Source organism: Macroventuria anomochaeta (assembly GCF_010093625.1).
Source record: "Macroventuria anomochaeta strain CBS 525.71 unplaced genomic scaffold BU25scaffold_6, whole genome shotgun sequence".
In the NCBI taxonomy this organism is placed as follows: Eukaryota; Fungi; Ascomycota; class Dothideomycetes; order Pleosporales; family Didymellaceae; genus Macroventuria; species Macroventuria anomochaeta.
In genome coordinates this window covers 332069-357153 of record NW_022985367.1, presented here as the reverse complement: position 1 = coordinate 357153, position 25085 = coordinate 332069, and the positions used below count along the sequence as shown (strand labels likewise).

General features: G+C 53.6%; 10 protein-coding genes across 10 annotated transcripts; 4 read left to right on the top strand and 6 right to left on the bottom strand.

The window, feature by feature from the left end:
* Positions 1-426: 426 nt before the first annotated feature.
* Positions 427-1617, top strand: BU25DRAFT_334856 (uncharacterized protein; the record flags this gene model as incomplete). Its single annotated transcript, XM_033702557.1, has 3 exons — positions 427-960; positions 1010-1447; positions 1498-1617. The coding sequence occupies 3 exons, from the start codon at positions 427-429 to the stop codon at positions 1615-1617; spliced, it is 1092 nt and encodes a 363-aa protein (XP_033564879.1).
* A 2587-nt stretch (positions 1618-4204) lies between these two features.
* BU25DRAFT_407971 (uncharacterized protein) lies at positions 4205-8371 on the bottom strand. Its single transcript, XM_033705690.1, has 3 exons — positions 5730-8371; positions 5238-5682; positions 4205-5188 (listed from the first exon to the last, which is right to left on the bottom strand). Exons 1-3 carry the CDS (start codon positions 8247-8249, stop codon positions 4404-4406), a joined length of 3750 nt encoding a protein of 1249 aa, XP_033564878.1. The 5' UTR covers positions 8250-8371; the 3' UTR covers positions 4205-4403.
* Positions 8372-8606: 235 nt separating this feature from the next.
* BU25DRAFT_245432 (uncharacterized protein) lies at positions 8607-9829 on the bottom strand. Its single transcript, XM_033701574.1, has one exon. The coding sequence runs from the start codon at positions 9552-9554 to the stop codon at positions 8886-8888; it is 669 nt and encodes a 222-aa protein (XP_033564877.1). The 5' UTR covers positions 9555-9829; the 3' UTR covers positions 8607-8885.
* A 148-nt stretch (positions 9830-9977) lies between these two features.
* BU25DRAFT_386741 (uncharacterized protein) lies at positions 9978-13259 on the bottom strand. The gene is made up of 4 exons (XM_033704406.1): positions 12919-13259; positions 12687-12868; positions 11188-12637; positions 9978-11143 (listed from the first exon to the last, which is right to left on the bottom strand). Exons 1-4 carry the CDS (start codon positions 12968-12970, stop codon positions 10152-10154), a joined length of 2676 nt encoding a protein of 891 aa, XP_033564876.1. The 5' UTR covers positions 12971-13259; the 3' UTR covers positions 9978-10151.
* Positions 13260-13449: 190 nt separating this feature from the next.
* Positions 13450-15176, top strand: BU25DRAFT_488845 (geranylgeranyl transferas-like protein type i beta subunit). The gene has a single exon (XM_033711376.1). It carries the CDS (start codon positions 13799-13801, stop codon positions 15152-15154), a length of 1356 nt encoding a protein of 451 aa, XP_033564875.1. The 5' UTR covers positions 13450-13798; the 3' UTR covers positions 15155-15176.
* A 187-nt stretch (positions 15177-15363) lies between these two features.
* Positions 15364-16358, top strand: BU25DRAFT_446305 (uncharacterized protein). The gene is made up of 2 exons (XM_033709479.1): positions 15364-15589; positions 15736-16358. Exons 1-2 carry the CDS (start codon positions 15398-15400, stop codon positions 16210-16212), a joined length of 669 nt encoding a protein of 222 aa, XP_033564874.1. The 5' UTR covers positions 15364-15397; the 3' UTR covers positions 16213-16358.
* On the bottom strand, positions 16351-17469 carry BU25DRAFT_407967 (tropomyosin). The gene is made up of 3 exons (XM_033705689.1): positions 17299-17469; positions 16914-17218; positions 16351-16864 (listed from the first exon to the last, which is right to left on the bottom strand). The coding sequence occupies exons 1-3, from the start codon at positions 17314-17316 to the stop codon at positions 16702-16704; spliced, it is 486 nt and encodes a 161-aa protein (XP_033564873.1). The 5' UTR covers positions 17317-17469; the 3' UTR covers positions 16351-16701.
* A 99-nt stretch (positions 17470-17568) lies between these two features.
* Positions 17569-19402, top strand: BU25DRAFT_488842 (uncharacterized protein). The gene is made up of 2 exons (XM_033711375.1): positions 17569-17915; positions 17970-19402. The coding sequence occupies exons 1-2, from the start codon at positions 17654-17656 to the stop codon at positions 19121-19123; spliced, it is 1416 nt and encodes a 471-aa protein (XP_033564872.1). The 5' UTR covers positions 17569-17653; the 3' UTR covers positions 19124-19402.
* Positions 19403-19974: 572 nt separating this feature from the next.
* On the bottom strand, positions 19975-21003 carry BU25DRAFT_455769 (SWIB-domain-containing protein; the record flags this gene model as incomplete). Its single annotated transcript, XM_033709963.1, has 4 exons — positions 19975-20250; positions 20306-20746; positions 20799-20941; positions 20997-21003. 4 exons carry the CDS (start codon positions 21001-21003, stop codon positions 19975-19977), a joined length of 867 nt encoding a protein of 288 aa, XP_033564871.1.
* A 769-nt stretch (positions 21004-21772) lies between these two features.
* Positions 21773-24621, bottom strand: BU25DRAFT_334427 (uncharacterized protein; the record flags this gene model as incomplete). Its single annotated transcript, XM_033702531.1, has 3 exons — positions 21773-22043; positions 22095-24462; positions 24510-24621. The coding sequence occupies 3 exons, from the start codon at positions 24619-24621 to the stop codon at positions 21773-21775; spliced, it is 2751 nt and encodes a 916-aa protein (XP_033564870.1).
* Positions 24622-25085: the final 464 nt, after the last annotated feature.

The window sequence follows — 25085 nt, the reverse complement described above, 5'->3', positions numbered from 1 at the left end:
GACGGTGGCCATGGAGGCTGTCTATCACATATTCCTCGGAGGCGGCCTATGCTGATTGCAGTGGAGCGAGAGTGAGGTCAGAGGATGATGCATCCGGGCATGATCAGGTGTTTTAGCTGGGGTTGCAGCCATTCCCGATGCGCGACGGCGGTGGCTTGCTGGGCGCCAAGTTTAGAAAGATCGGCGGCGACGTCATAGTCGTTTTGATTTGAGGGAGACCCCCGGATACGATGAGTTCATCCAGCAAAGCGGCTGCACCCTGCTTACAGTTTTCTCCAAGACACACCACTGCCGCACACAAGACGCACGCTATCCGTTGGCATCCGCATAAGACAAGGCGAAGACACGATCACTTCATCTTGAGGATCGCTTGTTTCCCTTAGACAGCATCTACACTCATCATTACCACACATCACCACGCCCATTATGACCACCGAACACACGTCCACCGAGCCGTTACGGGCGGCCACGCCTACAATGACAGAACCTTCACGACCTGCGACAGCGCACACAGCAAATGGTTCCCTTCAACTTCCGGGCGTCGACGGGGTCACCGATGCAAACAACAGCACAACAGCGGTCAACGCCAGTGCAACCCCCAGCAGACCTGTCACGCCAAACACATACAACCAACTCAACGCCAGGTTTCCGCACACCCAAGTCGCATACGATGACCCCGACTTCAGACGGCCCCCGCCGCTGAAGTACTCGTTGCGAACGCGCAAGAAGGCCATTTTCTGGTTCTGGACGCTCATCATCCTTGACTGTATCTTCATGCCCATCGGGCTGTACTTTGGCATGTGGTATGGTCTCACACGAGATCAGCTCTCTGCAAATGCCACTTTCAGTATTAGTACTGCCTTGCTGGGTACCGTCTCGATTGTCGAATACTTCATTCGTTTCCACCGACTTTGGAAGAAGGACTCCCAGTGCAGAGTCATCGGTGCCAAACGAGCCTACGTGAGTAACTAGCAGTGCATATCAAGTTTATGCAACTAATCGAATGCAGCTCGATTGGTTCCACTGGAATTTGTCTTTCGCATGGTTCTTCATCATGATCGAACTTATCGCCGGAACGTGTCCCCATGACCCTCCGATCCGTGTCCTTGCCATGCCAGCAGCCACTATGCTTTTCGCTATTGGCTTCCAGCTACTGCTCCTCGATATCCTCCGACTCCGCGGCGTCCCCGCCCCGTGCCGTATCTCTTCGCTTCCCAAGGGCGCACCTCTGCGACCTGGTATCTACGCGTACATAGAGGACATTTGCGCTGTCGATGGATCTGGAGGCACCGAGTTCAGGCAAAGACTTAACCTGCGTTACCAGGCTAGCAAGGCCTTCCGCGAGATGTTGCACCGCTTGACATTGTTCTGGGCCATTGGCGCCATTGTCTGCGCTACCGTCACCACTGCTATCATCTTCACCATCCAGCGTGATGCTGCCTATGTTGTAAGTTCCTCGACTTCTCTTGAACATCAGCAGGTACTAATTCATCACAGGTTGGCTGGATCCTTCCCTTCCTCTGGGCCGGTGTCTGGGCCGCAATCACTATTCCCTGGGTCCAGCGTGACCTAGAGAAGGAGTATAACGACTGGACCGAGGCCAGGTGGAAGGCTTAGATTCCTTGTGCATTTCCTTTGTATCAATACCTTATACTGTACAGTGGGCACCCATGGCGACGGCGCTGGCGTTCGGTTTTCAAGACATGATGGGATTTACTTTACGATACCACGGTTGCTAAGATTGTCTTTCAGTGCACTGCTATTCCATCCCCATCCGACATTGTTTTCTTCAAAATTCTCAGTGTTCATCGTAATCGCACTTTGCGACGCTCGGTATAGCTCCACGAGACGCATACAACGAAGATCGCTGACATCACAATGATACCACTTGCAAACTTCCCCATGTGCAGATCTCCATCATCAACAACTCCACCGATGTCAGCCGCGTGTAAATTTCCCGGATTCGGAGCTCGACAAAGCGCGGCGCCAACGCTCTTGGACGATGTCATGGAAAGCTTGTATCGTGACGCCTGCTCGCTCGAATCGGTATGGTGAGAAGGGAGATTCATCCCCGGTGGGGTCGGTGCGGTACGGTGCACACGAGAAGGACGCTAGAAGGCCACCAGAAACAAGGCGGCACCTTCGCGACCGTTCTTGACATTTTCATGATTCTGCATTAACACTCTAGGCATATTAGCACTTTAGGCATATTAAACTTGTCATTTCCTTTCCATTTTTAGTGTACCAGTATAGCCGGCAACGCATGAACTGCAAGGCACCGCCAGAAGCTCTGAGGTTGACAGAATCTCTGTGGTTGATTGGAGTGTATGGAGATAACGCAGGTAATCCAAGATGCTTTTAATTCCGGATTGTACTTTCTTTCGTGCCATTGCGTGGTCTCGCACTTTCCAATACGTCGTGCCTATCCTCTTTCGTTCCTTGCTTCTTTCCGCCCACCAAACACTCATTCACCATGCAAGCCTCCCACTGAAGTCCAGACCATCAAATTCCATCAATTCACAATGACATTAGCCACAGCGCAAGGTCTCATTGGCTCTCTGCATGAGCCTTCACCGATCGGAGGATCCCCGCCTCTGCGGTCAGAGTAGTACGAGACACAACACCTGTGCCAATGCCTACGGGTTCTACAGCACGAATAGCAGGCTGTATTGATTAGCGATGTAGGGCTGTCGTTGGTTCCGCGGGTGAACGACTCTCGCAGACTCGTCTTTTTCCTGTCCCTGCAAACTTCTTCCAGCCTCTTTTCTATCATTTACTGCTCGTATCGTTTCAGCTATCCCGGCAATTCGAGATGCCTATCGTAGGTGCGACAACCGTAGTCAGCACCACCACTATGGATAGTACCACATACGTCTCGACTGTCGGGCTATTGGTGGTGTCACCTATAACGCTAGCGAACACTCTCACAGTACTGTCTTCATCACCCATGCAGCTGACGACTCCTCGTTTACAAACTTGAACGCACCGCCGCTTACAACATATTACACCGCGCCAAGTGAATGTGCTGATAGATAGATGTTAGCTAGCAGTCAAGAGGTTACTACAAACTCGTAGGTTGCCTACAGCACAAACCCTCATTGCCCCTAGCGACACAGCATTGGTTGCGCCTGTGACTTCGGCTAGTACTCCCATTTCCACACCTCTCATAGGAAGTTGGGCCTTATGAATGGAACAGCTACGGATCCATCATACCGGAGATGTCAGCCATTCAAGCTTGCACCAACGTATAGTCCGGGTATATGTCCGGATGGTCAGGCTATTGCAGAAGTCAATGCGTGACAGGTGCATGCATCTACAGGATATCGCACGTTCTGGCAAGCTAGCTGCTGTAGAAAGCTTAGTACTTTCTCACCAAAAAGTGTCGATTTACGAACGTTTGTTGAAAGTGGCATGACCTTGGGGCCCGAGTACTATGAGGCGTGAATAAACACATTCTCTATTCCTCTGCAGCGTTTCCAACGGGCAGTACTACGAACAGTAACCGTACAGTAGTACGGCTTAAGTAAGCAGTCAGTCCGTAGTGAGGGTACAGGCAGTAGCGTAGTCGTACCGCAGTAGCAATAGCAACCGTAGTACTGCCGTAGTTGGTGTAGCCCTGAGATGGTTATGGTGAAGTATCAAGTTGGACGGGGAGGCCTTACAACGTCTCAAGAATTGGCTAGGTCACCGGCTTGTTGTGAGCCACTACAGGCAGCTGGAGGATGAAATAATTGGGCAAGATGAGATGGGTACAGAGGCCTCCCAAACCTCCAATTCACCGACTGACGTTGAAGTGTGGGGCGGCTAAACTATATCAGGCAACTACGGACCGTAGTTCATGTCAATCAAACAGTTATCACTACTATCCGTGCTCTCCAGCTCCTTCACCGTAAACCGTATAGTAGTACTGACTGTTGGGGCAGCGATTGGAGTTTCCGCAGTCGTCATAGCCATTGTGGTGCTTTGTCTGGAAAAAACGACGAAAGACAAGAAATCAGGCAGTTAGGCAGGGGATCCTGAACCCGAGATGGCTGATACAGATCGAGACTTTGCGAAAAAGAAATGGTGGACAGGTGGAGAAATGGAGAAGTGAAGCAGACGCTCAGGCTGAGCAGCAAGAACTGGATTCGAAAACGGTGCATGTAGTTCCGGGACCTCCAGCAGAGCGTGATGGGGGCGGAGTTGCAACACCCGAACGATGCGGGTCACGCTGTGCTTCGCTGACGATATGTACATCTGATTTTCTGAAAGATCTTGACGAGATTACATCATTCTCATGATTCATGTCCTCAACCGGCTGTTAAAGTAGTAATGAGCCAGCAGTCTCCGACCGAATCTACGATCTAGATAAGGATAGTGTAATCCCTCTATCCAACTTTTGATTACAGCCGGATTGATAACAATCACCTATCCGGCCTCAACACCTCCCACCCATCCAACCCCTTCATATCCCCCTCATCGTCCAGCAAATTGCTCTCCCGCCCATTACTCCTACCACTCAACCCCGTCCCCGTCCTTGGCGGCAGCGCAGGCGGTCTGTCACCCCCATCAATCAGATTCGGCACTGGTTTCCTCGCACTCGCACTAGGCGGAGGGGCCATACTTCGTCTCGGACCTGGTTCCGGATCATCGCGATAACTCGGCGGCGGCGGCGTGGCACTCGGACTCGAAGCCTTGCTCAGCAGCGAGGGTTTCTTGTTGGGTATCGGCGGCGGTGCTGGTTTGCGGAGGACTTGTGGTTGTGGTTTGCTGTTCATTGAGACGGCGGGGCCGGGGAGCGAGGATGTGACGGGTGGGAGGTTGCGGTTTGGCAGGATGGGGAGGGAGCGAGTGGATGCGTTGGAGGCATTGCGGCGGAGGTTGCTGATGGGATCGCGGGCGCCGTCCATGTAGGTTACTTGGTCGGGGTCCCTGGCGTTGTATTGTGGGACTATCATTTTTCGTGCCGTAGGATTCGAGAGGTTGGTTGTTGAGCTAGATGCGGAGGAGGGCGGTTTGCTTGGGTTGTTGAAGTCGACGGTTCGTGCGCGCTGGGAGCCGCGGGCGGGAGGAGGCTCTGGTCTGCTTCCGAGTTTGTTGATTTCGACCCAGTCGGGTTCTGGGCTAGGTGTGAAGGGGTTGCTTGGTCGTTTGGGGTTCGGGATGTGGTCGTTTGATGGCGGTTGCATGCGTGCTTTAGCTGGCAGACCTTCCGAAGATAAGTATCGAAGCGGCAATGGGAATAGAGAAAAATATACCATTGTCAAGCCACCATTTCCTCCGGTCTGAACTTGCAGGTGGCAGGCCAGGTTCAACGCTCTCATAGCCGATCAGGTCTTCATCATCCGACTCATCTTCACCAGGGTGTCCCGCTGCCCTAGTGTCTCCGACGAAAGCTTTTCGTGAGTTGTACAGCTCCTCCTTGAGAGCGTCTTTCTTCTTCTCGTCAATCTTCCGGACCATGACTTGGAATGTAGCATACACAGGACGGTGGTCCGAAAATCGAAGAGGTGCGGCATCGTAGTGTATTTGCCGGATATTGTCACCTTTCCGAAGCACGCGGTCGCACCAGGCGGGAATACGCGCTTTCTCAGAGGTGTCATAAGTGTCTGTTCCAAGGTCGTACTTGTAGGTAGGAGGGAATGTGATGCGGGCTTCAGAGTAGTAAGGGAAGGTCAAGCCGGCGACCATCTGGAGGTTGAGCTGCGAACGTTAGCATATGACCCAGAGACTTGGGGGAGGGACCATACCTGATCATTGTCATACAAGGTCTCAAGGTCGTTCATTTGACATAACCTCTGAACCTTGTCATTACTGAGACCAATCCTGTAGTTGAAGTCGCCCAGCCAGATGACCGTATCGTGATCTTCAATTGATCGGTTCCTCTGGAAGCGCAAACCGTGGCTAATTGTTTTGTAGTCACGATTCCGCTCTTCGTAGTTGGCAAACCCAGCCGCAAGATGCGCCGTGACCAAACAGATCGAGGTGTTGGCATACTCCATACGGATGGCGACAGCTCCCTTGTTGCCTGCCATACCAGACATGCCAGTCTTCTTTAAGCTGCCCTCAACGTTCTTGATGTTCTTGAGTTTGTCGTTGCGCACAAACACGGACAAGCTTGCGCCGACAAGCTGACCGCCTCGAAGCAGAACGTATTCTTCCTTCCCGTGTCTCGCTGCATTCTTGTCCAGACAATGCTTGACAGCGGATTCCCAATCCTGTCGCCTTGTCGGCTCTGTAGACATGATTTGCTGCGGACTCAATTCGACAATTTCTTGAAAGCCTACTGCGACGATTTCAGGACACTGTTGCGAAGCATCGACATCTGGACACAGCCATGGAGATAGGTCTTGGTCGATACCAGTTGTCTTGCCGTTAAGGTTGAACGTGCCCACGAGTATGTTGATCACATCGGTATCCGAGAACTCGGGCGCGCGCCTTGTGAGCTCCGCGATGACAAAGTCGTTGATAGGGTCGTAGAGATGGACTGGCACTTGTCCCATCAGCCGACCAAGGAGCATGTCGATGGTATTCTGCCGGCCCTTGTCGGCGAAGTTGTTGATGTATGTTCTGGTGACACTCTTCCTTGCGTCCGCCAACGCACCAGCTAATGACATCTTGCCATGTCTCGTAAAAGACGACTTCAGTGCGCCGGTTCCCGCGTAAATCCTAGACAAAGCATCACCATTGTCTGCCCACATGGTTGAGTGCCGGACCCAGAAGTCCTGACTAGCTCGCAAACCTTTGTGGCTAAGAAAGATCTCCAGCGCCATCTTGCTAATAATCGTCATGACGAGGTTCGTACGGTCAAGACAGTCAAGACAGTTCGTTCTGAATACACCTTCTTGACCCAAGATAGGTGTTGAGCGCCTCACGACGTGGTCCTGTCCATTCGATCTGATGTGTTCGTCTACATCCTCTGACAGGTAGTACGCGAACCCGTCGGCCGAGTCTTGTATCCATCTTGCAATCATGCTAGCCATCTCATAGCCACCTGGACCTCGTGTTTCAGCATGAAAGTCGTACTCGGTAAGCTTAATGAGCTCATGTTCGCGATCGCTCTTCTCGGATCCAAAGTTTAACGGACTGTTCTTGATGTGGTCTCGATATCTATGGGTGAGCTCTATCTCGTTCGGCTTCTCGTTGCTGAGTAGATTTACTACATGAATAGCGCCGTAAGCGAGCTCCAGGTTCTCAAAGTGCTTGTCGAATGCAGGTTGGGTGGCTACCGGACCTCTTGTGATAGTGATCTTCTGCTGGCCTGGAAGCAGACCTGACTGTTGCTCCCAGAAAATGGGAACGCTACCGCGTACCTGGACGTACGAGAAGCAGACCCCTGACGGCGCCCAATAGACGGTTTCTGTCTCGACGAAGTTTGCTACATTGCCATCATCGTCGATGCCACGGGAGTTGAACCTCGTTCCAGCTCTTCTGCAGGACAATCTCGAGATCAGTGTCATGGAAGACGGTAGCCCCGATCCGCGGACCTTGATAGGCGCCGAAGCAATAGGAACCGTCACCGTGAGCGCAAAGCCACGGATAGCAGACGTCAAGATGCCTGACGCATCCAGCGCATCTTTGTCTCTCGGCGCAAGCCTGCTCCGGAAGTCGACCAGCGGCTGTATCATGTATGAGTTCCACAGAAACCCAGCATCCAGACTGTCGATGGACACTGTCGCCGCATCAGACGATCGGTCCTGCAATCGCCGTGTCAAGTCGAAGTCTGAGCTGTAGTAAAATGTACCACCGCTCAGCAGCTTCTTGAGCGCCAGACACGGGTGCTCGAGCGGCGACTGCTCCTTCCTGCCCCCAAAGCCCATCTCATAGCCTTCATCGTCGATGGTGTCGGTCGGGTAGGGATTGACTTCGTCGTTGAGGAGCGCATCGTAGCTCGAGCTGGTCAGGCAGTAGAAGCCCACCGAATGTATGCGCTGCACTGTCTCACCCGGCCGTACTGTTGCAACTTTGCTTGCCCCATTGACGACTACTAGGAAGATGTCGCCGTTCACTGTGATCAGTCCTAGTGTGCCATGTACGTTGACAGAGTGCAGGGCACGGTAGTCGCTCAGGTCCACGTCCTCTGCCCGAGAGAACTCGACCATGCAGCGCGCGGCGCTGGCGCCATTGCTTCCCAGCGACGTCGAGGACGCACTCGGGTTCGCATTGTGTTCGGTCGAGGAGGAGCTATGGCGGAGGACGAGGGCATGCGAGGACGTGCTGAGGGCGATTGCACGGTGGGGGTACTCTTTGATCAGCACCCGAATGGACATTCTTTCGCTCTGCTACGCTGCGAGCATGCGCGCAAGCGGAGTGTACGGGTAGTTGCGAGCAAGCACGTGTGCTTTGGCAGTCGCACGCAAGCTTCACGTTGGCTTGAGGGCTGATTGATCGCCGCACGTCCAACTGCCTCACCGTTCGGCTGGTGCCCGAATGCTTGCAGGGCTTCCTTGACGGCGTGCTGACCAACGCGACCGATGTGGAGATAAGTGGATGATCTGGGGACTGCCAAAAATACACCATGCCGCAATTCCCATGGCAAGCGGAATCGTCGGCAGGTCGCTGCCGCTGCTCAGGGTCAACGATGATCTCACAGTGCAAACAAAAGCTGTTGTCCTCGACTTGGACAATGTCAACAGCACTCGAGTCGCAAAGCAACCCGAACGCAAAGACTCAGATCCCAAAGCCATAGGATGTCTTCAGTGTTAGCTTATGGACATCTGCAATTGAACAAGGTGTTACAGGACTACACAAGATTCGCAAGTATGGTAAGGGGGTATGGCTTCGTTACAGCATCAAATCATCTATAGACATTACTTGCGAGAACTTGGCGTTACCAGCAAAACAACCAAACGCTACGCCATGCAGAAAAACAAAATCGTGGAAGGAACTCAACTCGTGACTTCCACCTACTGCCTGTAATCCCTCCTCCTCCTGCCATCATCATCCACAATTGTAACCCTCGTCCTCTCATCAACATAGCTCCCCCTACTCCTACTCCTCTGCCTCCCATAGTCCACGTTAACCCGACTTCTCGACCTTTCCCGCCCACCATAACCTCTCCCGCCCCCAAAACTGCTCTCACTCCTCGCCGGCTCCACATACCGGTAGTGTTCATACTGCGGCCCGCGCTCGGGACTATACGCTCTCTCACGCCTAACCTCGCGCTCCCTGTACACATACTCTGACCGATTGGGACTCGAGGAGCGCGAGCTGTAACTCGACCGCGGACTCACTTCGACATACTGCGGCGCGCCATGGTGACTGTGCCGACTACTGATATGGCTCGGCGGTGGTGGAGGAGCAGGCATATGGATCGGGGCCGGCGGGGGCTCTACAAACACAGGCACAGGCTGCGGAGGCGGGATCGCAAGGGGTTTTGGCTGCGGGGTGGGGACCGCGACGTAGGATGCTGAAGGGCGAGGGGACTCGTGGCGCGATTCGCGCACGACTTCGCGCGAGTAACGGTGCGTTGATTGACGAGAGGCGCGGCGACGAGGCGGCGAGTGGTTGTGTCGCGAGACTACGCGGTAGGGGACTACGACGTCCTCTTCTTGTTTAACTTTGACGAGACACATCGTCTTGGATCGCTGTAAGTTGCCGTGTTTGGAGGGTTGAGTGCTGGGTATGCGCTCGTGATGTGATTCGTGGGACGATCCAATGTGGGGTTCAATGAGGGTTTGTGAACCGTGGAGAACGAAAGTGGGCGCGCGAGTGTATCAGAGGACACAAATGCGCAGGATATCAGCGCAAAGCGAGCGGCAGCTGAGAGGCTGACGAGGGAAGCAGAAGCGCCTTGGTCTGCAGTAATCGGGCTGGCAGAAGCCCAGCCACACCTGCATCCATGGCAGACCCCATGTCGAAGTCAAGCGCAAGTTCGGTGACGACCTTCCAACCACATCTGGTCAAGTGCCCTGTCAGCCGCTCCTTAGCCAGGAACCGGCCCCGGCGTCAACCACCTTTTCGCATCGTCAAGTGTGAAAAGTTGGATGTTGTGGTATGTATGCTCATGATCATTGCCAGTATTAACAAAAGAACCGCCAAGTGGTCAACAAATGATTACATGCTAGTCGCTGATATCGTACCCGTAACAACGTTAGGCATCAAAATCTCCTCCCAATATCTATCGGTCCTTCGTTAGGTATATTATGCTGGAGTTGGGCTCAGAACAACCACTAGTCATCCATAGGCTTGTCCTCCAGCGTAACTCCTCGAGGCGCTGGGTCCTCAAGTGTGACGCCGCTGGGCGCATCTTCATTGTTGGCATTGGCGAGACTCCTGAGACTACCAGTGGAGTCGCGGTTGCCTCCCCTCTTAAGACTGCCTGTCGAGTCTCGGTTGCCTCTCGCCAGGCTTCCAGCGTGCTTCCTCCCGCCGAGTGCTAGTGGCACACGTGTGCTCGAAGGCGCCGGGTGCTCAACAGGCGAGAAAGGAGTAGGCTCGTACATCTCCGTGGCGCGTGCGGATGAGGACGAGGGTGCAGATGCTTCAGATGCGTTTTCTGTTGTGCCGTTCGTAGTAGCAGCAGGAGCGCTGGCGCTGGGACTATCAGGGTCAGGAACCTCAAGAGAGCCACGGTTTGTGGGAGCCTTCCGTGCTTCGGTGGGTGAGTTGTTGGCGTTCACGGGGAAACGTGTCTGACTTCGGTCACGGCGGTGAGAGCCGCTGCTGCGGTTGCTGGGACCAGGTGAGACGCCTCGAGGGGATCGTTGCGCGGCGATAGCTCGTTGACGCTCCTCCATGTTGGCACGTCGATTGCTTTCATCAGTGGAGATGGCGCGAGGGCGCTGCGAGCCGGAAGCAGAGTGAGTGAGGGTGCTAGCACGCTTCAGCTCTCCAAAGATAGCATCCTTGTGAGCAAACAGATCGCGCACGAGGCGGTAGCTGTAGCGCTCGTTCATAGTCAGGGTGTTCTCCAGCCTCGGGCGAAGGATGCATGGTGCAAGTGCATTTGCCAAAGCGGCCACGTACGTCTCGTCAGCTGAAGTCAGTTCGATCAAGCGTGTAAAGTGAGTGCAAATTGCGTCGAGAGTCGCAATGTTGGCGAGACGAAGCTGACCGAGTGTCGACTGCAGGACTGCGACTCGTGTTGCTTCGTCCACATCCGTCGCGGTTGTGCTGTAGATGGTCTTCACAATTTCGTACACGTGAGATGAAACAAGGGAATCTGCCGCTGTTAGTGAAGCTCATGTGTGAACCAAGAGTACTTACCAGGAAGTTCCAGAAGATAAAGCTTCAGGACGCTCGCAACAATGGGTATATCGTACTTCTCAAGGATTTCATCCTCGAATTTCTTGCCGGTGTTGATGGCAGCTCGCAGGTTGTGTGTTTGAGACAAGGGTACGTCAACAAGCCAGATACCGCGGCGAACCTCGTCGCCCTCAAGGTCAGGGTAGTGGTTGTCCAGGAATGTCAAGATTGTGGTAATCAAGACAGGAACGCGCTTCTTATCGGAGCGAGCTCGTGCCTCGAGATCTACACCGAAAGTCTGTTCGTCGACCGAGTTGTAGTAGTTTTCATAGGTCGTGACCTTGGGCACAAACGGCCCAGTACGGTAGTTCTCCAGCATGTAACGGAGATCGCCCAGAGGCTGAACGGTCTCCTGGAACAGCATCATCTTGTCAACCGTGCTCTGCAAGCTAGGAATGACGTTGCTGACGGCACCAGAGAAGTCAAGAATGACAGCCTTGATGGCCTTCAGCCTGTCCAACTCGCAGCGCTCCATGAACTTCAGGTGATCAATCATAGCCTCTTCCAAGTTGCATCGCAGGGAGTCCAGCTTTTTGACAGCAGCTTTGTAACGCTCGTCAGACTCGCGAGCCTCTCGTCGCAGCCTCTCTGGAGGCGTCTCGTTGGGGTACTGGTTATTGAGTGGGTTCCAGCCCTGGAGGTACTCCTGAACGACACCACCTGGTGAATCCACGCTAAAGCTGTCGTTGGACATGGTGGACGCCGCGGTGCCTGCACGTGCCAGGGGTGTCTTCTTTTCAGGGACACCCGTCATTGTGAAGACCTTCGTTTTCCATTGGTAGTTCATGCGCGAGCTGTTCGCGAAAGCATTGCCAACGTTTCCAATAAGACGCAAAAATCCATGGGTGACCATATCCTGGCCGATCCTCTCAGCATAGCTGACGCTGGTTGCGCCAAGGTGCTTCTGGATGTACTCGGTGATATCCGCGCCGGTAGAGCAGTTTTGGTAGGTTCCAATGATGGGAACCTTGACTTCTCCGATCTTGATATTGTCCAACATGTGCGTCAGGATCTTCTTGATTTGCTCAGGCTGGTAGGTCTCGTCACCCAGATCGATAGGTTCCTCCTCATTCTCCTCAGGCTCTGTCATCTTGATCGTAGGGACCTTCGCCTTGGGACTTGCGAGTGCTTCGCTCTGAGGATCTTGGAAAGCCAGCTTGTCCTCCTCTTCCAGGTCCTCCACCAATCGGCACTTGTTGTAATACTGCGAACGGAACTTGCGCACAGCGTCAGCTTGTCGGTCGTGGATCTTGATGCGCGACTGGAGGTCGTCCTGCGAGTTCTGCACACGGGCAGCGTGCGCCTCGCACCAGCGGCCGAAGGGGTTTATGACGAGTTCGCGGATGTTCGAGGCAATCTTCTTGTGGTTGGACGCAGCAGCCTCCATTTCGGTGCGCACACCTTCGTAAGCCTGGAAATGGTGAGTTGTAGTCCATGTGTCTCTGCAGGCGTCCACACACCTTTCGCACACTTGCACCCTCATCTCTCGAGAAGCCTCCACTTATGCGCTCGGTCGCTGGAGTAATGCCTGACAGGCTGTTCCCATACGATTCTTCAGCGTCTGCGCGCAGGCGGGCAACAGTGAGGATCTGCTGATTCTCCTGCACGCCCTGTTGCAGCTTTCCGAATAGCACTCCTAGGCCTGCTCATGGTCAGCGACGATAGCTACAGCAACTGCGCCGCACAGCTTACCACCCGCATAGTCTTGCGACCAAAAGGACGCAGCAAAGCCCGTATTAGCCATCGTGATGACGTCGCTGGGGTATCAAAATACAAGAACTCCTCGTAGACCGTGAGTAAGGAAAGACGAAACTAGGCCGAGACAAGCTTCGACGGGCGTTGGTAGTGAGCGTGGAGAAGGAAGGTCTGGGGAACACGCAAGCGCAGGCACTGTGATGTAACGTCCGTGGTGCTGCCTTGGTTGGCAGAGCACAATTGGACTGTGAATTGGTGTTCGGCGGTGGGCGCACTGTGCGACGGATGGCTTGTTAAGATAATACAGGAGATGATTGAAGCTCTTCAGGAGTTTTGCAGGCCAGCTGTGGCAGAGCTGAATGTACGAGGACCCCTGTCGGCCGTTTGTCACTTGCTGGCAGCTGGGACCCTAGCCTTGCCTGTCTAGCAACTATAAATATCAAACGTCAATTCACCGAACAGCGCTTTTCCCTGCAGGGATTAGGACCATAACCCTGTCTTTCAAGCACCCTACAGTCAAGGCATCATAAGGGGACGAGGCCGCTAGCAAGAGCACTTGAGCGTTGCAGGTCAAACAGAGAACACCGTTTCCTCCAGCACCGACCAGAAGAAGCGCCTGCTGTGCCACACATCGTTGAACAAATCCTATCCAGTATGTCTACGCCTTAAAACTGCTAGATGCGACAAGTATTGAGCTACAAAGATCGAACCTGAGCATCTCGGAACTGGTCATTTCCAGCGCCTATAATTTTGCCAGAAGTTGAAATTGATCACCATCACCCCCACCACTAGATCCATCTCCCGGGAAATTGCCTCTGTACGTCCGGCATCGAACACCGACTGTCTCGGCAAACTGCACATATCGACTACCACCGTCATGGGTCCTTCTCAATCAGAAAGCGAGTTCAACTATGCTCGCCAGATAAAATACTGGAGGCGAAATCTGAAGACATATCTCCCACACTACTACACCTGCAATGACGCCAACCGGATGACCCTGGCTCTGTTCACTATTTCTGCACTCGACATACTGGGAGATCTAGATGGAGCTTTGTCCGCAGACGAACGCCAAGGCTACATCGACTGGGTGTACAGTTGTCAACTGCCAGAGGGAGGTTTTCGACCATGGCCCGGTTCTAATTTTGGAAAGAAGAGGAACGACGAAAACAAGAACTGGGATCCAGCGCACGTGCCGGGCACCTTCTTCGCGCTGCTCACTCTGGTAGTGCTAGGAGATGATCTAGAAAAGGTGAACAGGAAAGAAATCCTATTATGGTTGATCAAGATGCAAAGGCCTGAAGGTGGCTTCGGCGAGACGTTAGGAGTGGATGGTTTTATTCACGGCGGAAACGACTCGAGATTCGGATATATGGCCACAGGCATTCGCTGGATACTTCGTGGAGATCTTGAGGGGCCATGCGGCGACGTGCCAGATATCAGAGTCGACGATTTCGTAACCTGCGTTCGCGGAGCAGAGTCCTACGATGGAGGAATCTCGGAAGCACCTTACCATGAGGCTCATGCTGGATTCACAAGCTGCGCCATTGCGGCTTTATCTTTTGTCAATCGACTGCCACTGCCACCTGGGCAAGCTCCGGACGGTCGTAGGCGTGGTGTCACGAACCTCAACAACACATTGCACTGGCTTGCATCCCGGCAAACTGCAACGCTCGAAGAAGATGACAGCATTGATACATTCGACGACGAGACAGACACAGCAAACACATGCCATGACGCTCACTCTTTTGTCAAAGCCAGCACGAACCCAACGATATCCATGAAGACCACGATAGGCTCTCAAGCCAAGGTGCCGTACGATCTCGCCTGGGTAGGAATGAACGGGCGATGCAACAAGATTGCCGACACATGCTACGCCTATTGGGTCTCTACACCCCTCCAAATTCTCGGTCGCATGGATATCATATCGCCAAAGCCGATTCGCAGATATTTACTCGACAAGACACAACATGCACACGGAGGGTTTGGTAAGGTAGTGGACGACCCGCCAGACATGTACCATTCATTCCTGGGTATGATAGTCTTGGCGATGTTCGGGGAGCCGGGCCTGCAGAACGTTGATGCAGCGTTGTGTATCACAGACAGGGCGAAACGGCATCTGGAATCGCTGCCATGGAGGCAAGAAGCATTAGCTTCGGTGAAGAGGAGTGGTGTGAACGGTGCAGGAGAGAAAGGCATAAGCCAGGTTGCGGCGGACAGGATGCAGATAGATTGATAGAGTATTTGCATTGCAATAGACCTGATGTTTCTGCAGAATCACTTAACCTATACATAGCTGGTGTTCTCAAGCTGCAGCACAAGGTAGAAGAAGCAACCGTTAGCGCCATATCCAGCCAGTCGGCTCATCCTGCCCGAGCCATCAGACCCCTGCAACAATTTCTAGCAACCATCAAGCTGCCCGCCAGCGATACTCGACCCTTCGACACCACATACCCACACCTCTGCTCATATTTCCACAATGAGGAACGCACCACCCCCTTCGAAAAAGCGCAAGATCAAGACCATCACCGAAGAGAAGATCGACTTCGACCCAGCCGCGCGCGAAGAATACCTTACCGGCTTCCACAAGCGCAAACTTGCGCGGAGAAAGCATGCAGAAGAGGAAAACGCAAAGAAGGAAAAGGAGGAGAAACTGAGGTTCAGGCGCGAGGTATGTTAGCCGAGTACTCTCCACTTGCATTATTTTGCGAAGTCGGCCAGCAGCGCAAAACACAGCACACGCGCAAGCTGGCCTCCGTGGAAAGCCGCCGTTCGCAAATCAAGACTCTAAACTCATGCTAACATGTGCCCATGCAGCTCCGACAACAGCGCAGAACCGACCTTGAAAAGCACGTCAGCGAAACAAACCGCCTCATGCGCCTCGCAAACGGCGACATCCCCAGCGAGCCCGAAGAGTCCTCAGACGGCGAAGACTCAGCGACCGGCGAACCAACATTCACGGGCTTCGACGACCCGATAAACCACGAAGACGAGTACATCGACGAAGACAAGTACACAACCGTCACCATCGAGACGGTGGGCATAAATCGCACAGGCTTCTCGAGGCCGGGCGAGGAGGAGGCGGAGTTGAGGCGGGAGCGCGAGGCGAGGGAGGAGAAGGAGATGGAAGAGAAGAAGAAGAGGGTGTGGACGAAGGAGAAGCCGAGGAGCGATAGGCCGAAGAAGAAGAAGGTGAAGTTTAGGTATGAGACCAAGGCGGAGAGGAAGGTGGAGAGGATGAAGCAGGGGATGAAGAAGAAGAAGCTGGCGGAGAAGAGGAAGCCCAAGGAGTGAATGGGTGGTATGGGAGATGTTGGTTGATATGGCTTGATACCCAGTTATGGATCATATGCATGGGCGGAGTTTAGGCGCAGTATAAAACAGGTGCAGAAACCTCAAAATCAACATGAAATGTCCTCGAAGTTAGCAAGATATTCAACATGCAATCTCAGAGCACACATTACAAGCAGAGCATACGAAAGTGGCGGTGAACGTAGAAAGGGTGTGATTGTGCAGACCGCCAGCAGTGTTGCTCCCTCAGGACACATCAACATTGTACAAGCCCATCAGCGGCTACAGAAGACGAACCAGTATATGCAATAGGGGAAAAGGGGGTGATTCTGCCTCCTGTCCGTCTCCACCACAAGCCTCGTAGATCCGCACGGTCGCACGGTCGCACGCTCGTCTCGGTATGGCTCGAAGAAACTGGAGATTTGATGCTTCAGACAGGATACTCCACTGGCAATAGTCAACAACCGCAGAGGAGAGATGCAGGCAGGAAGATCAGATGTTACCGATCTCCTTGACAAAGTCATCGAGCTCCTTCTTGGTGTCGGCGTATTTCTTGGCCATCTCCTCGTACTTGGTTTCCCACTGGTCTCGGGACTGCTCGAGAGCCTGGACTTTGCGTTCGTAGTGGCCGGACTTGACGTCGGTTTGGCGGAGCCTGGGTGTGTCAGCCGATGTATACGTGTCAAGTGCACGTGGGGGCTCACTTCTCGTTGAGCTCGCGGATGGTCCTGTCAGACTCCTCAGCCTCTTCCTCAAGCACCTGGATCTTGCGCTGCAGGCTCTCGGCCTGGGTACCAGCCTGAGCGCCTGCACCGGCCTCGTCCTTGAATTGCTTGACTTGCGCTTCGAGCTTCTCGACCTCGCTCTCGAGGACCGAGTTCTTGTGTGAGAGCGAAGTGATCTCCTGCTCCTTCTGTGTCGTCTCGCCCTCGAGCTGCTTGACCTTGGCCTTGTACTCCTCGGCACGGGCACCGCTCTCATCGGCCTCGACGCGGAGAGCCTCCATGCGCTGCGGGGCTGTTAGCTCTCTGGCTCAGCAGGTGCAGCCAGCCAAAGGAAAGGGTCCGGCGGGGTAGCGGGCAGACTCACCTTCTTGATCTGGTCCATGGCGGCGGAAAGTGTGGTGTTGCTTAATGAAGGGGGGTTGTGGTAGTGTGGAAGAGCGTGGGTGAGGTCGAAGCTGGCTGTGAAAGAGGGGGGATGGCTAAGGTGTTGACTGTTGTCTGAGAATTGGGGTTTCGCTGGCAGGCTGATAATGCGGGCATGGGCGCCGCTGCCGAAAGGGAGTACCCCTGTCTCGCCAAAAGCACACCGCCTGCTAGGGCAAGCTCGACGGACCCCGACTTGCCCTTAGCAACGGGTCCGTAAACAAACGAACTCCGAGCGCAGCCCTGCGCAACGTCACCGGCAGCAACACCACGACTCGCTCAATGTAACCGCGACCATGGCCACTCTCGCAGCACACGACCAGGAGAATGCAGTGCGCAATCTGCAGGTCGGCCCCGGCGGAAAGCCGCTCAACGCCGGCGCGAAGAGCTTCGGATCCAAAACACCAGGAAACAAAGCCCCGAAGACGCCATACAAGGTCCCGCTCAACGACGAGAATATGTTCACCAAAGGAGGAAAGGGCGATGGGAAGGGAAACCTGCTTGTGACCACCAAGAAAGGCGGCAAGCTGGATGCAAGCGCCTTTGTAACCCCAGCGGGTAAGCTATGAGATCATGCAGGGACAGCCACAAGAACACTCACACAACTTGAAGGTCCACGCAACCGCGCTCCTCTAGGCGCAAAGACGACCAACGCCAAAGGAAAAGCCTTCCAAACGCCTGCGCCCCTCGGATCCTCTGCCAAAACCCTGAAGGCAAGCCCGCGCCTCCGCCGTCCGAAAGTCAAGGTCCACCAGCCTGAAGCCGAGGCCGAGTCTGAAGATGATGTCCCCGAGATCGAGTACATGCCACCGAAGGAAATTCCGCTTCTGGATGACATGGACGACTACCTCCCTAGAGACTGGGACTTCTCTGTGCTCTCAGGCGAGAACGCGATGCGCGGCATCACCAGCGCATACCACAACCCAATCGAGGACGACGGCCGCACGAAGGGACAGCGAGAGTTTGAAGAGAGCTTGGAGCGCGACCGCAAGAAGCGAGACGAGGAGTTCGATAAGATGTTCGCTGCGCAGATAGCCAAGGATGATGCAGAGTCGAAGCGCTACTTTGGGATCAAGGAACCGAAGAAAGAGGCGCCCAAGCCCACTGTCAAGGCCACTTCAACCGTGAGGCCAGCTACCGGTCTCTCGACCATGCGTGCCCGTTCAGCAGCTGCCGCACTTGCTCTGCCAGACCGCTCTACACCAAGGTTCGGTGCGTCAACGGCTGCTGCAAAGGCACGTGTACCTACTGGTCTAGTATCTGGCAAGAAGACTCCAAGGCCCCTCGCAGAGCCGACAGCTGCCCGTCATGCCCGCCATGCATCTGCTGTGGTTTCGTCCAAGAGCACCATCGGCTACGCCCAAGGTCGCGCAGTGCACTCAGGCTCAGCCATGCGCCCGCCACTTTCGAACGTCACCAGGCCTGTCGGCCACAACCTTTCGACCACGAAGCGTGCCGGTACTACGACTCGTTCTCTCGCATCTGCACACCAACGCCCCTTCAGTGCTGCTGCCTCAGCCAATCCTCGCCCATTCTCGCGCTCAAGCTCGACCTCCACGAATGCAACACTGGTTGCTCCACCCCAGGCAGATCCGTTCGAGGAGACGGCGGAAAGCGTGGAGCGTGAGTTGGAACTGTTGGCCCTCCAAGACGATATGGGCGACGATGACGCGTGGATGAACAGCTTCAACAACCAGCTGGGCGGTGTCGATCCTCTCGATGAAGAGCTCGAAGACTTCCAACTGCAGCTTCCGGAAGGCATCTAAGTTTCTTGTCTGGTTGAAGACAATCACAATCATGGATCTCAGCCAAAGCCGATTGAATAGGGCTCGACCAAAGTTGTGTGTTTCTGTATGCCGATGGAGGCTAAATTGTTTTCTTGTGTATTGCTCCATCATGATTCTGGAGTACTGTTTTGGATACCTCTTTTTCAATTCCGTGGACCTTCGGCGACACGTTGAGTCTGTAGTAGTAAATGTGCGCATTACTATCCATTCGTTTGATGAACTCCATGTAAGGTCCTCCGATGGTTGTGTAATCTGGTCATCATTTGTTCATTCGGCTGCAATGTGACAGTCTTTCACGATGCAGAGAGAGATGAATACAGGCGCGCGATCTGTGGGTTTACGGGAGGTAGGCAGAGCAGACTGGCTTGAGTCTTGTAGGCTTATAATCAGACTGAGGACTACAAGGTACTTTGTCTACGGTGGACAACTACCCAGTTCCTGACACAGACCCCACGCTCTGCTGTCTGCTAAAGTTCTCACGCTCTACTGCCAAGTTTGAGCATTGGCAGTTACTACTCCTCGCCTTTCCTGCAACATGAGAGACGAGCTGGTAACCGATTACGATTCATTGATGTTGTGGCTCTGAGCGATGCACATGCTTCACCCTTCAAGCATCGACCCTCCATCTGTAAGCCGATTAAAGGAGAAACTCATAAGGAACCCAGCGCGATGCCCGGCAAGAAAATGCGCACAAAAACGCCATGCTAGATATTCACAATTCAAAACCACAGTCTTGCTCCCGTTCATCCCATCATTCAGAGCCCAATGCACACTCCTCATCAACACCTTCCTCCAAGCCAGATCCACTCCGGCTTTTGCGCATCGAAAGTCTACTCCGAGCCGGACTGCACCTCCACTGGCGCCGTAGTGATCTCGTCCACCGCGTACAAATTCTGGTTGAGGATTTTGTTCATGGTGAACATGTGCACCCTGTCCTGCTTGAAGACCGCGCGCATCGCATCGTCGCACCTGATTTGCCGCTTGTCGCTGGGGTCTTGTAGATCTCGTTGTTTCACGTACTCCCAGATCTTCTTGACTGTTTGAGGGCGCGAGAGTTGTGTTTCGTTCAGGAGGGAGGAGAGCGCGGGGGAGAGGGCCATGGGTTTCTGGAGATCATTAGTAGGTGTGCAAGAATGGATGGTAGGCGGAAGGCAGACGCACATGAAACCCTCCCTTCCGACTGGGACTCTTCTTCTCCTTTCCGCTTCCAGACGCAATGTCACTGTCATCGTCGTCCTTGACGCGATTCGAGCTCTTCTTCTTGGTCTTCTTCTTCGGCAGCGGCGCCTTCTTCCTAGTATTCCCACCGCGTGTCGCACGGCCGCTGCGCGCGTTCTCCTCGGCTTGTAGTTTGCGCGCAAATGCTGCGTCGTCGTCCTCGGTGGCTCGACTCTTCTTTGCTTTCTTCTTAGGTGGCGCAGAGTCTTCGAGCTCAGATAGCGCTGACTCGGAGTCGGGCGAGCGCTTTTGGTCGGGAGTCGCTGAGGTAGAGGCGGCGCCGTTCTCGACTGTGAGTATGGGCTCTTGGGACTCGGTTGTGGTACCGTTCACTTCGGAGTTGAACTTGTCGAAGCGCTGCATGATGAGAGCGGTGATCGCATCCTATGCTGGTCGTTAGTATACAGGGTATGTTGCGCGTGTGGATTCAGCATACCTTCTGATTTGAGGTATCATGGCCGATTCGCTCTTGCAGTCCCTTGCGTATGCGCTTTGCGGAGATTGTGTTGAGGTCGCCGGCGCGAAGAATCTCGTCAATAATGACAGAGTAGGAAGCCTCGACTTCAGTGGGGAGAGGATCTAGTCGATCTGAGTGAGTGATTATAATATGTGACGTTCTCAGGCGAGCGCTTACCGGACATGGCTGCTGTGTTTACTTGACTCTCACAAAGCTTGGTGGCAGGAGTGTAGGTGTTGTTCCAGCGGAGCTGTAAGTCAAGCTATAGAACCACGGGTCGGCGCGAACCGCGTAGTATGAACCACGGTATTCGGTCCAGAGGGTGGACGACCTTCGAAGTTGACGACCAACAAAAGAAAGAATATATACACGAAATGTCGCGTAGATCTTGTATAAAGAATGTCCCTCAACCAAAGAACCAGCGAAGCGTGGCTTAACACACGTTCAAGACAAGTGGGAGAGCCGGGCGGTCTAAAACGGTAGTGCCGGCGGGGTTCACCCTGCAGCAGTGCCTGTAGAGTTGTGCGGAAATGAGAGTCTTTAGGACGATCAGAGTACCAGAGAATGAGTCGCGGAGGTGAGCTTCAGCTGGAGACAGGTACAGGAAGTTCAATTGATGTTGCACCAATGAGTGGTGATATGAAGTGGTCACCCGTCGCTCGGCCGTACTAAGCCAGGTACCGATTGGAAGTTGGAGAGGTTGGGGAAGCTTCCAAGGCTGAGATGCAGTTTGCCAGCACGACGACAGCGTTTGCAGAAGATGCGCAGATCAAGAAAACAACGAGAGCGATTCGGCAGGGTGCAGCAATGAATCTGGGACGAGGAACGGCACTTGTCTGTTGTTTATCCAACGAGTCGCCTGACTTGCTCCGCCAGAGCACTGCACATTTTTCCGAATGCGGCAATCACGCTAATTACCTCATCGTCGCAGAGCCACATGTTCAAGATATTAGTTACATGACCCAACAGCCAACACCATACATCTGCTTCTCAACTGCGCTCTTGATCTGATACCAATCGGCTCTTCTTTCCGCATACTCATATACCTCCTCTGCCCTGAAGATACCATGGTAACGATCCGTGTCCGCTATAATAGTCGCGATTTCTTTTGCCTCTTTTGGCGCAATTAGATAAATCTGCGAAAGCTCACGAAGAGCAGCAAAGTACTGCATGAGTGGTTTATTGCGTAGCGAGACGATGTAGGCGTTATACGCATTCATGTCACTGCGCAATGTCAACAATAAACTCAGGGACTTCTCTCGAGTGCAATCTTACCTGATCAGCACAATGGCACCATCGACACTCACTCGTTGTCGCTTGAGGTGCTTGCAGATCGCAGTGAACAACCGCACTCCGACTTCCTGGTTGAAGACGTCGAGCACGTTCTTGTCTGTGCTACCAACCAACATGCTTGTGTGCGACGACACCATGTCAACTACCCTTTTCGCTGTCTCGCTAGGTCCAATGTCTGCCAACTGTGCTATCCCATTGGGTCCAACTGGAGGATTGAAGTCAGACGGTTGCTGCAGGGTGCCACAAAGATATTCCACTTCATCCATGAGCACGTCAATGCCCTTGTTCAATCCTGCAGCAACACGCTCGTCAAGCATTTGCTCGAACTTCTTTTTCTCTTTCGCTGCAAGACTGAGGAAGTCATCGCGATCGGTAAGATTGGCGGCGACCAGCTCCTGTAGATAGAATACCTCCACCATCTGCTGGATCAAGTCACCAACGTTAACAAGCTCCAGGAATGCCACCAGCGGTGCCACGCCTTCCTTGCTATGATCCGCTACTTCGCGAGGCTTATAGTCAGCCAGATGGCCGACAGCCTTATCGAAGCCTAGCTTCATATGCCGATTGCCGAGGATCTGCACAAGGAAGATGAAGATCTGTTCGCACTGCTCTTTTGCTTCCTCACCAGACTGTCCACCAAGTCTGACGAACCGGGCCGCTCGTTCAAGACTAGACTTTGCCTTGTGTGTCAAGTCGAGGGCCACTTCGATACTGAAGAGCGTTCGAATACCTTCAAGGCGAGAGTTCATAATCGCTGCCTTCGCTGCGAGCTCGGTCGTGGGTGCTTGCAGCCCTAGCGAGCGTGTGCCATCGCCAGAGGGTGTATCCGATCTTGTCGGTGTGTCTAACCCTCCACTACCGTTGACTGCAGGTGCAGCAACTACTGAATTCCTAGATCCAGAGCCACCGATGGTTGGGAGGACATTGACGGGCATCATTACGACCTTTTTGAAGGACGAGAGGAAATCCTGCTTAGCCGCCTTGCGATTGACGTTAGACATGTAGAACGTCTCCGTTGTTTGCTCCTCTTCAGTCAGCCGCTTCTCCCACGCCTCGACCTGCTCAACCGACTTTCGTTTGAAGAAGTCCAGCTCCTCCTGCAGGTACAGATCGATATGCTGCTCAAAGCATCGTGAAATGATACGAACTGCCTCTTCCTGGAAGTCAGCCTTCGAGCCCTTCGTTGGCTTTAGTGAAATGGCAAGTTGTGATGCTTGGTCGAATACGCCTGCTACGGCTTTGAGGTACACATCGGTGCTAACATCGTGCGCTTCATCGAAGAGCGATGTGATGTATTCAGATATGATGTCTTCAGCCACGCGCTCTAAGAACGGTTGGAGTACGTCAAAGGTGGGTGGGAAGACACGATCGATGATGGCTGTTTCGTTGTTCATCGCGATTGCCAACCCATGGAAGAACTCGCGTGATGGCTCCAACGTAAGTTGGCTTGAGTTCAGCCCAGGTAGACAGTCTCTGGGACTGCCTAGCTTCTCCTTATCCAGCATCATTGGATGGTTGTGGATGAACGAATCCAGACATGCAGCACCACCGTTCAGGTGGAAGAGGACGGACGCGAATCTTTTCATGCGGCCATCGTAGTCTTTCTCTTCACAACCAGTTTCGAACTCCCTCAGCACGGCATTCTCGAACATGCCGGTCATGGTATCTAGTTTCTCCTCGCGCTGACCCCAGCCCTGCGCGAAATCGCTCTTCGCAAATATTTTCAATTGCGCAAGCATTTGTGCCTGCTGTTCCGGATCGCGATATGTGCGGAACAGAACAGGGTCTGTGTGACTCCTTGATCGTGCCAAATCAAAGTAGTATGGTGCCAGCGCTCCGTACACTTTCCCGTATTCCTGACGTGCTCTGCCTCTGATGGAGCGTACACCTGATATGACCTTTAACGCAGCTTGTGGGTCGATCATCGGTGATCTTTCTGGCGCTGCTGTAAACGTGGGCGTTAACGTCATGTCATTGAAACCTTTGTCGAGTGTCGATGATCTTCCTCTGCCCTTTTGCTCCAGTGACCGCCGTTGTATATCTTCGTCTGCATCGAAAAGTGTCATGCTGCCACGAGGTTGTTCGATTCCGCCTATCCCGAGTCCAGCACCACCCCCCTGTAGCGGTACGCCCGTTCGTTGCGCTTCTTCCGCTCTTTGGGCCTCAAGTTTCCGGCGCATAGCCTCTTCGAACCGTTGTTTTGCCTCGACATCGTTCCAGCAGTCCATGCTTTTCAGTCTTTGTATCCACCGAGTATCATCGTAGACCATTTCCTGCATGCGCTTCGAGGTCCGGGCAAACGTGAACATGTCGGCTATCGGGAGGTAGTCGAGGATTGTGTTGATGAGTTCTTTAAGATTTAGTTGAGTCTTGCTCTTAGAGTTCCAGGACACATACCTGCCGGCAGAATAGCTTTCGACTCATCCACCATCTGAGTGGTGCGCAGGGGGGCCAGGACAGTTGGCTGCGCCTGGGGCAGCACCCGCTTGAAATTCGATCTCGTAGCCATTTTGCTGGCTATCGTATGTTCAATTCAGACTACATATGTGATCATTAAAGTTGTGGTCATGTCCGCGACCGTTTGAGAGTTCGCGCGTGAACGTTGCGGGAGCGAGTGAAAGTGCGGGCGGACTTGATGGGTGGAGACATGACGCTTGAAGCTTTGACAAACGTGGAGCACGCGAACTCCGTGTTACTACGCTCAACATCGCACAGAGTTACCCAAGGGATATCACGTACTCGCAATTGTAAACTGCGATACTAGTAGCTGAGTATGAGCACGGTTCATGTGTGTTCCCCGCAGCATCTGGCACCAGGGTTTGGAATTAAGCTAGCATCTATCACCCAGGGTCTGAGCATGCTTGAAATGGGACCTTATACAGTGCTGAACAGCGATATGTCATATGTACAAGTTTGCTACAGTCATTTCGAACGTTGTATACTAATTGTATCCTCGTACACTTTATGGTTATT

Excerpts from the sequence above, each read along its gene's own strand:
- BU25DRAFT_407971 (XM_033705690.1), bottom strand. The coding sequence starts at position 8,249 with ATGTCCATTCGGGTGCTGATCAAAGAGTACCCCCACCGTGCAATCGCC. Across the intron at positions 5,683-5,729 it reads CCTTGTATGACAATGATCAG|CTCAACCTCCAGATGGTCGC; the intron begins GTATGGTCCCTC and ends TAACGTTCGCAG. Across the intron at positions 5,189-5,237 it reads GAAATGGTGGCTTGACAATG|GTCTGCCAGCTAAAGCACGC; the intron begins GTATATTTTTCT and ends TATCTTCGGAAG.
- BU25DRAFT_245432 (XM_033701574.1), bottom strand. The coding sequence starts at position 9,554 with ATGTGTCTCGTCAAAGTTAAACAAGAAGAGGACGTCGTAGTCCCCTAC.
- BU25DRAFT_386741 (XM_033704406.1), bottom strand. The coding sequence starts at position 12,970 with ATGGCTAATACGGGCTTTGCTGCGTCCTTTTGGTCGCAAGACTATGCG. Across the intron at positions 12,869-12,918 it reads GTCGCAAGACTATGCGGGTG|GCCTAGGAGTGCTATTCGGA; the intron begins GTAAGCTGTGCG and ends GACCATGAGCAG. Across the intron at positions 12,638-12,686 it reads AGGGTGCAAGTGTGCGAAAG|GCTTACGAAGGTGTGCGCAC; the intron begins GTGTGTGGACGC and ends CACCATTTCCAG.
- BU25DRAFT_488845 (XM_033711376.1), top strand. The coding sequence starts at position 13,799 with ATGGGTCCTTCTCAATCAGAAAGCGAGTTCAACTATGCTCGCCAGATA.
- BU25DRAFT_446305 (XM_033709479.1), top strand. The coding sequence starts at position 15,398 with ATGAGGAACGCACCACCCCCTTCGAAAAAGCGCAAGATCAAGACCATC. Across the intron at positions 15,590-15,735 it reads AACTGAGGTTCAGGCGCGAG|CTCCGACAACAGCGCAGAAC; the intron begins GTATGTTAGCCG and ends GTGCCCATGCAG.
- BU25DRAFT_407967 (XM_033705689.1), bottom strand. Across the intron at positions 16,865-16,913 it reads ATCCGCGAGCTCAACGAGAA|GCTCCGCCAAACCGACGTCA; the intron begins GTGAGCCCCCAC and ends TGACACACCCAG.
- BU25DRAFT_488842 (XM_033711375.1), top strand. The coding sequence starts at position 17,654 with ATGGCCACTCTCGCAGCACACGACCAGGAGAATGCAGTGCGCAATCTG. Across the intron at positions 17,916-17,969 it reads CGCCTTTGTAACCCCAGCGG|GTCCACGCAACCGCGCTCCT; the intron begins GTAAGCTATGAG and ends CACAACTTGAAG.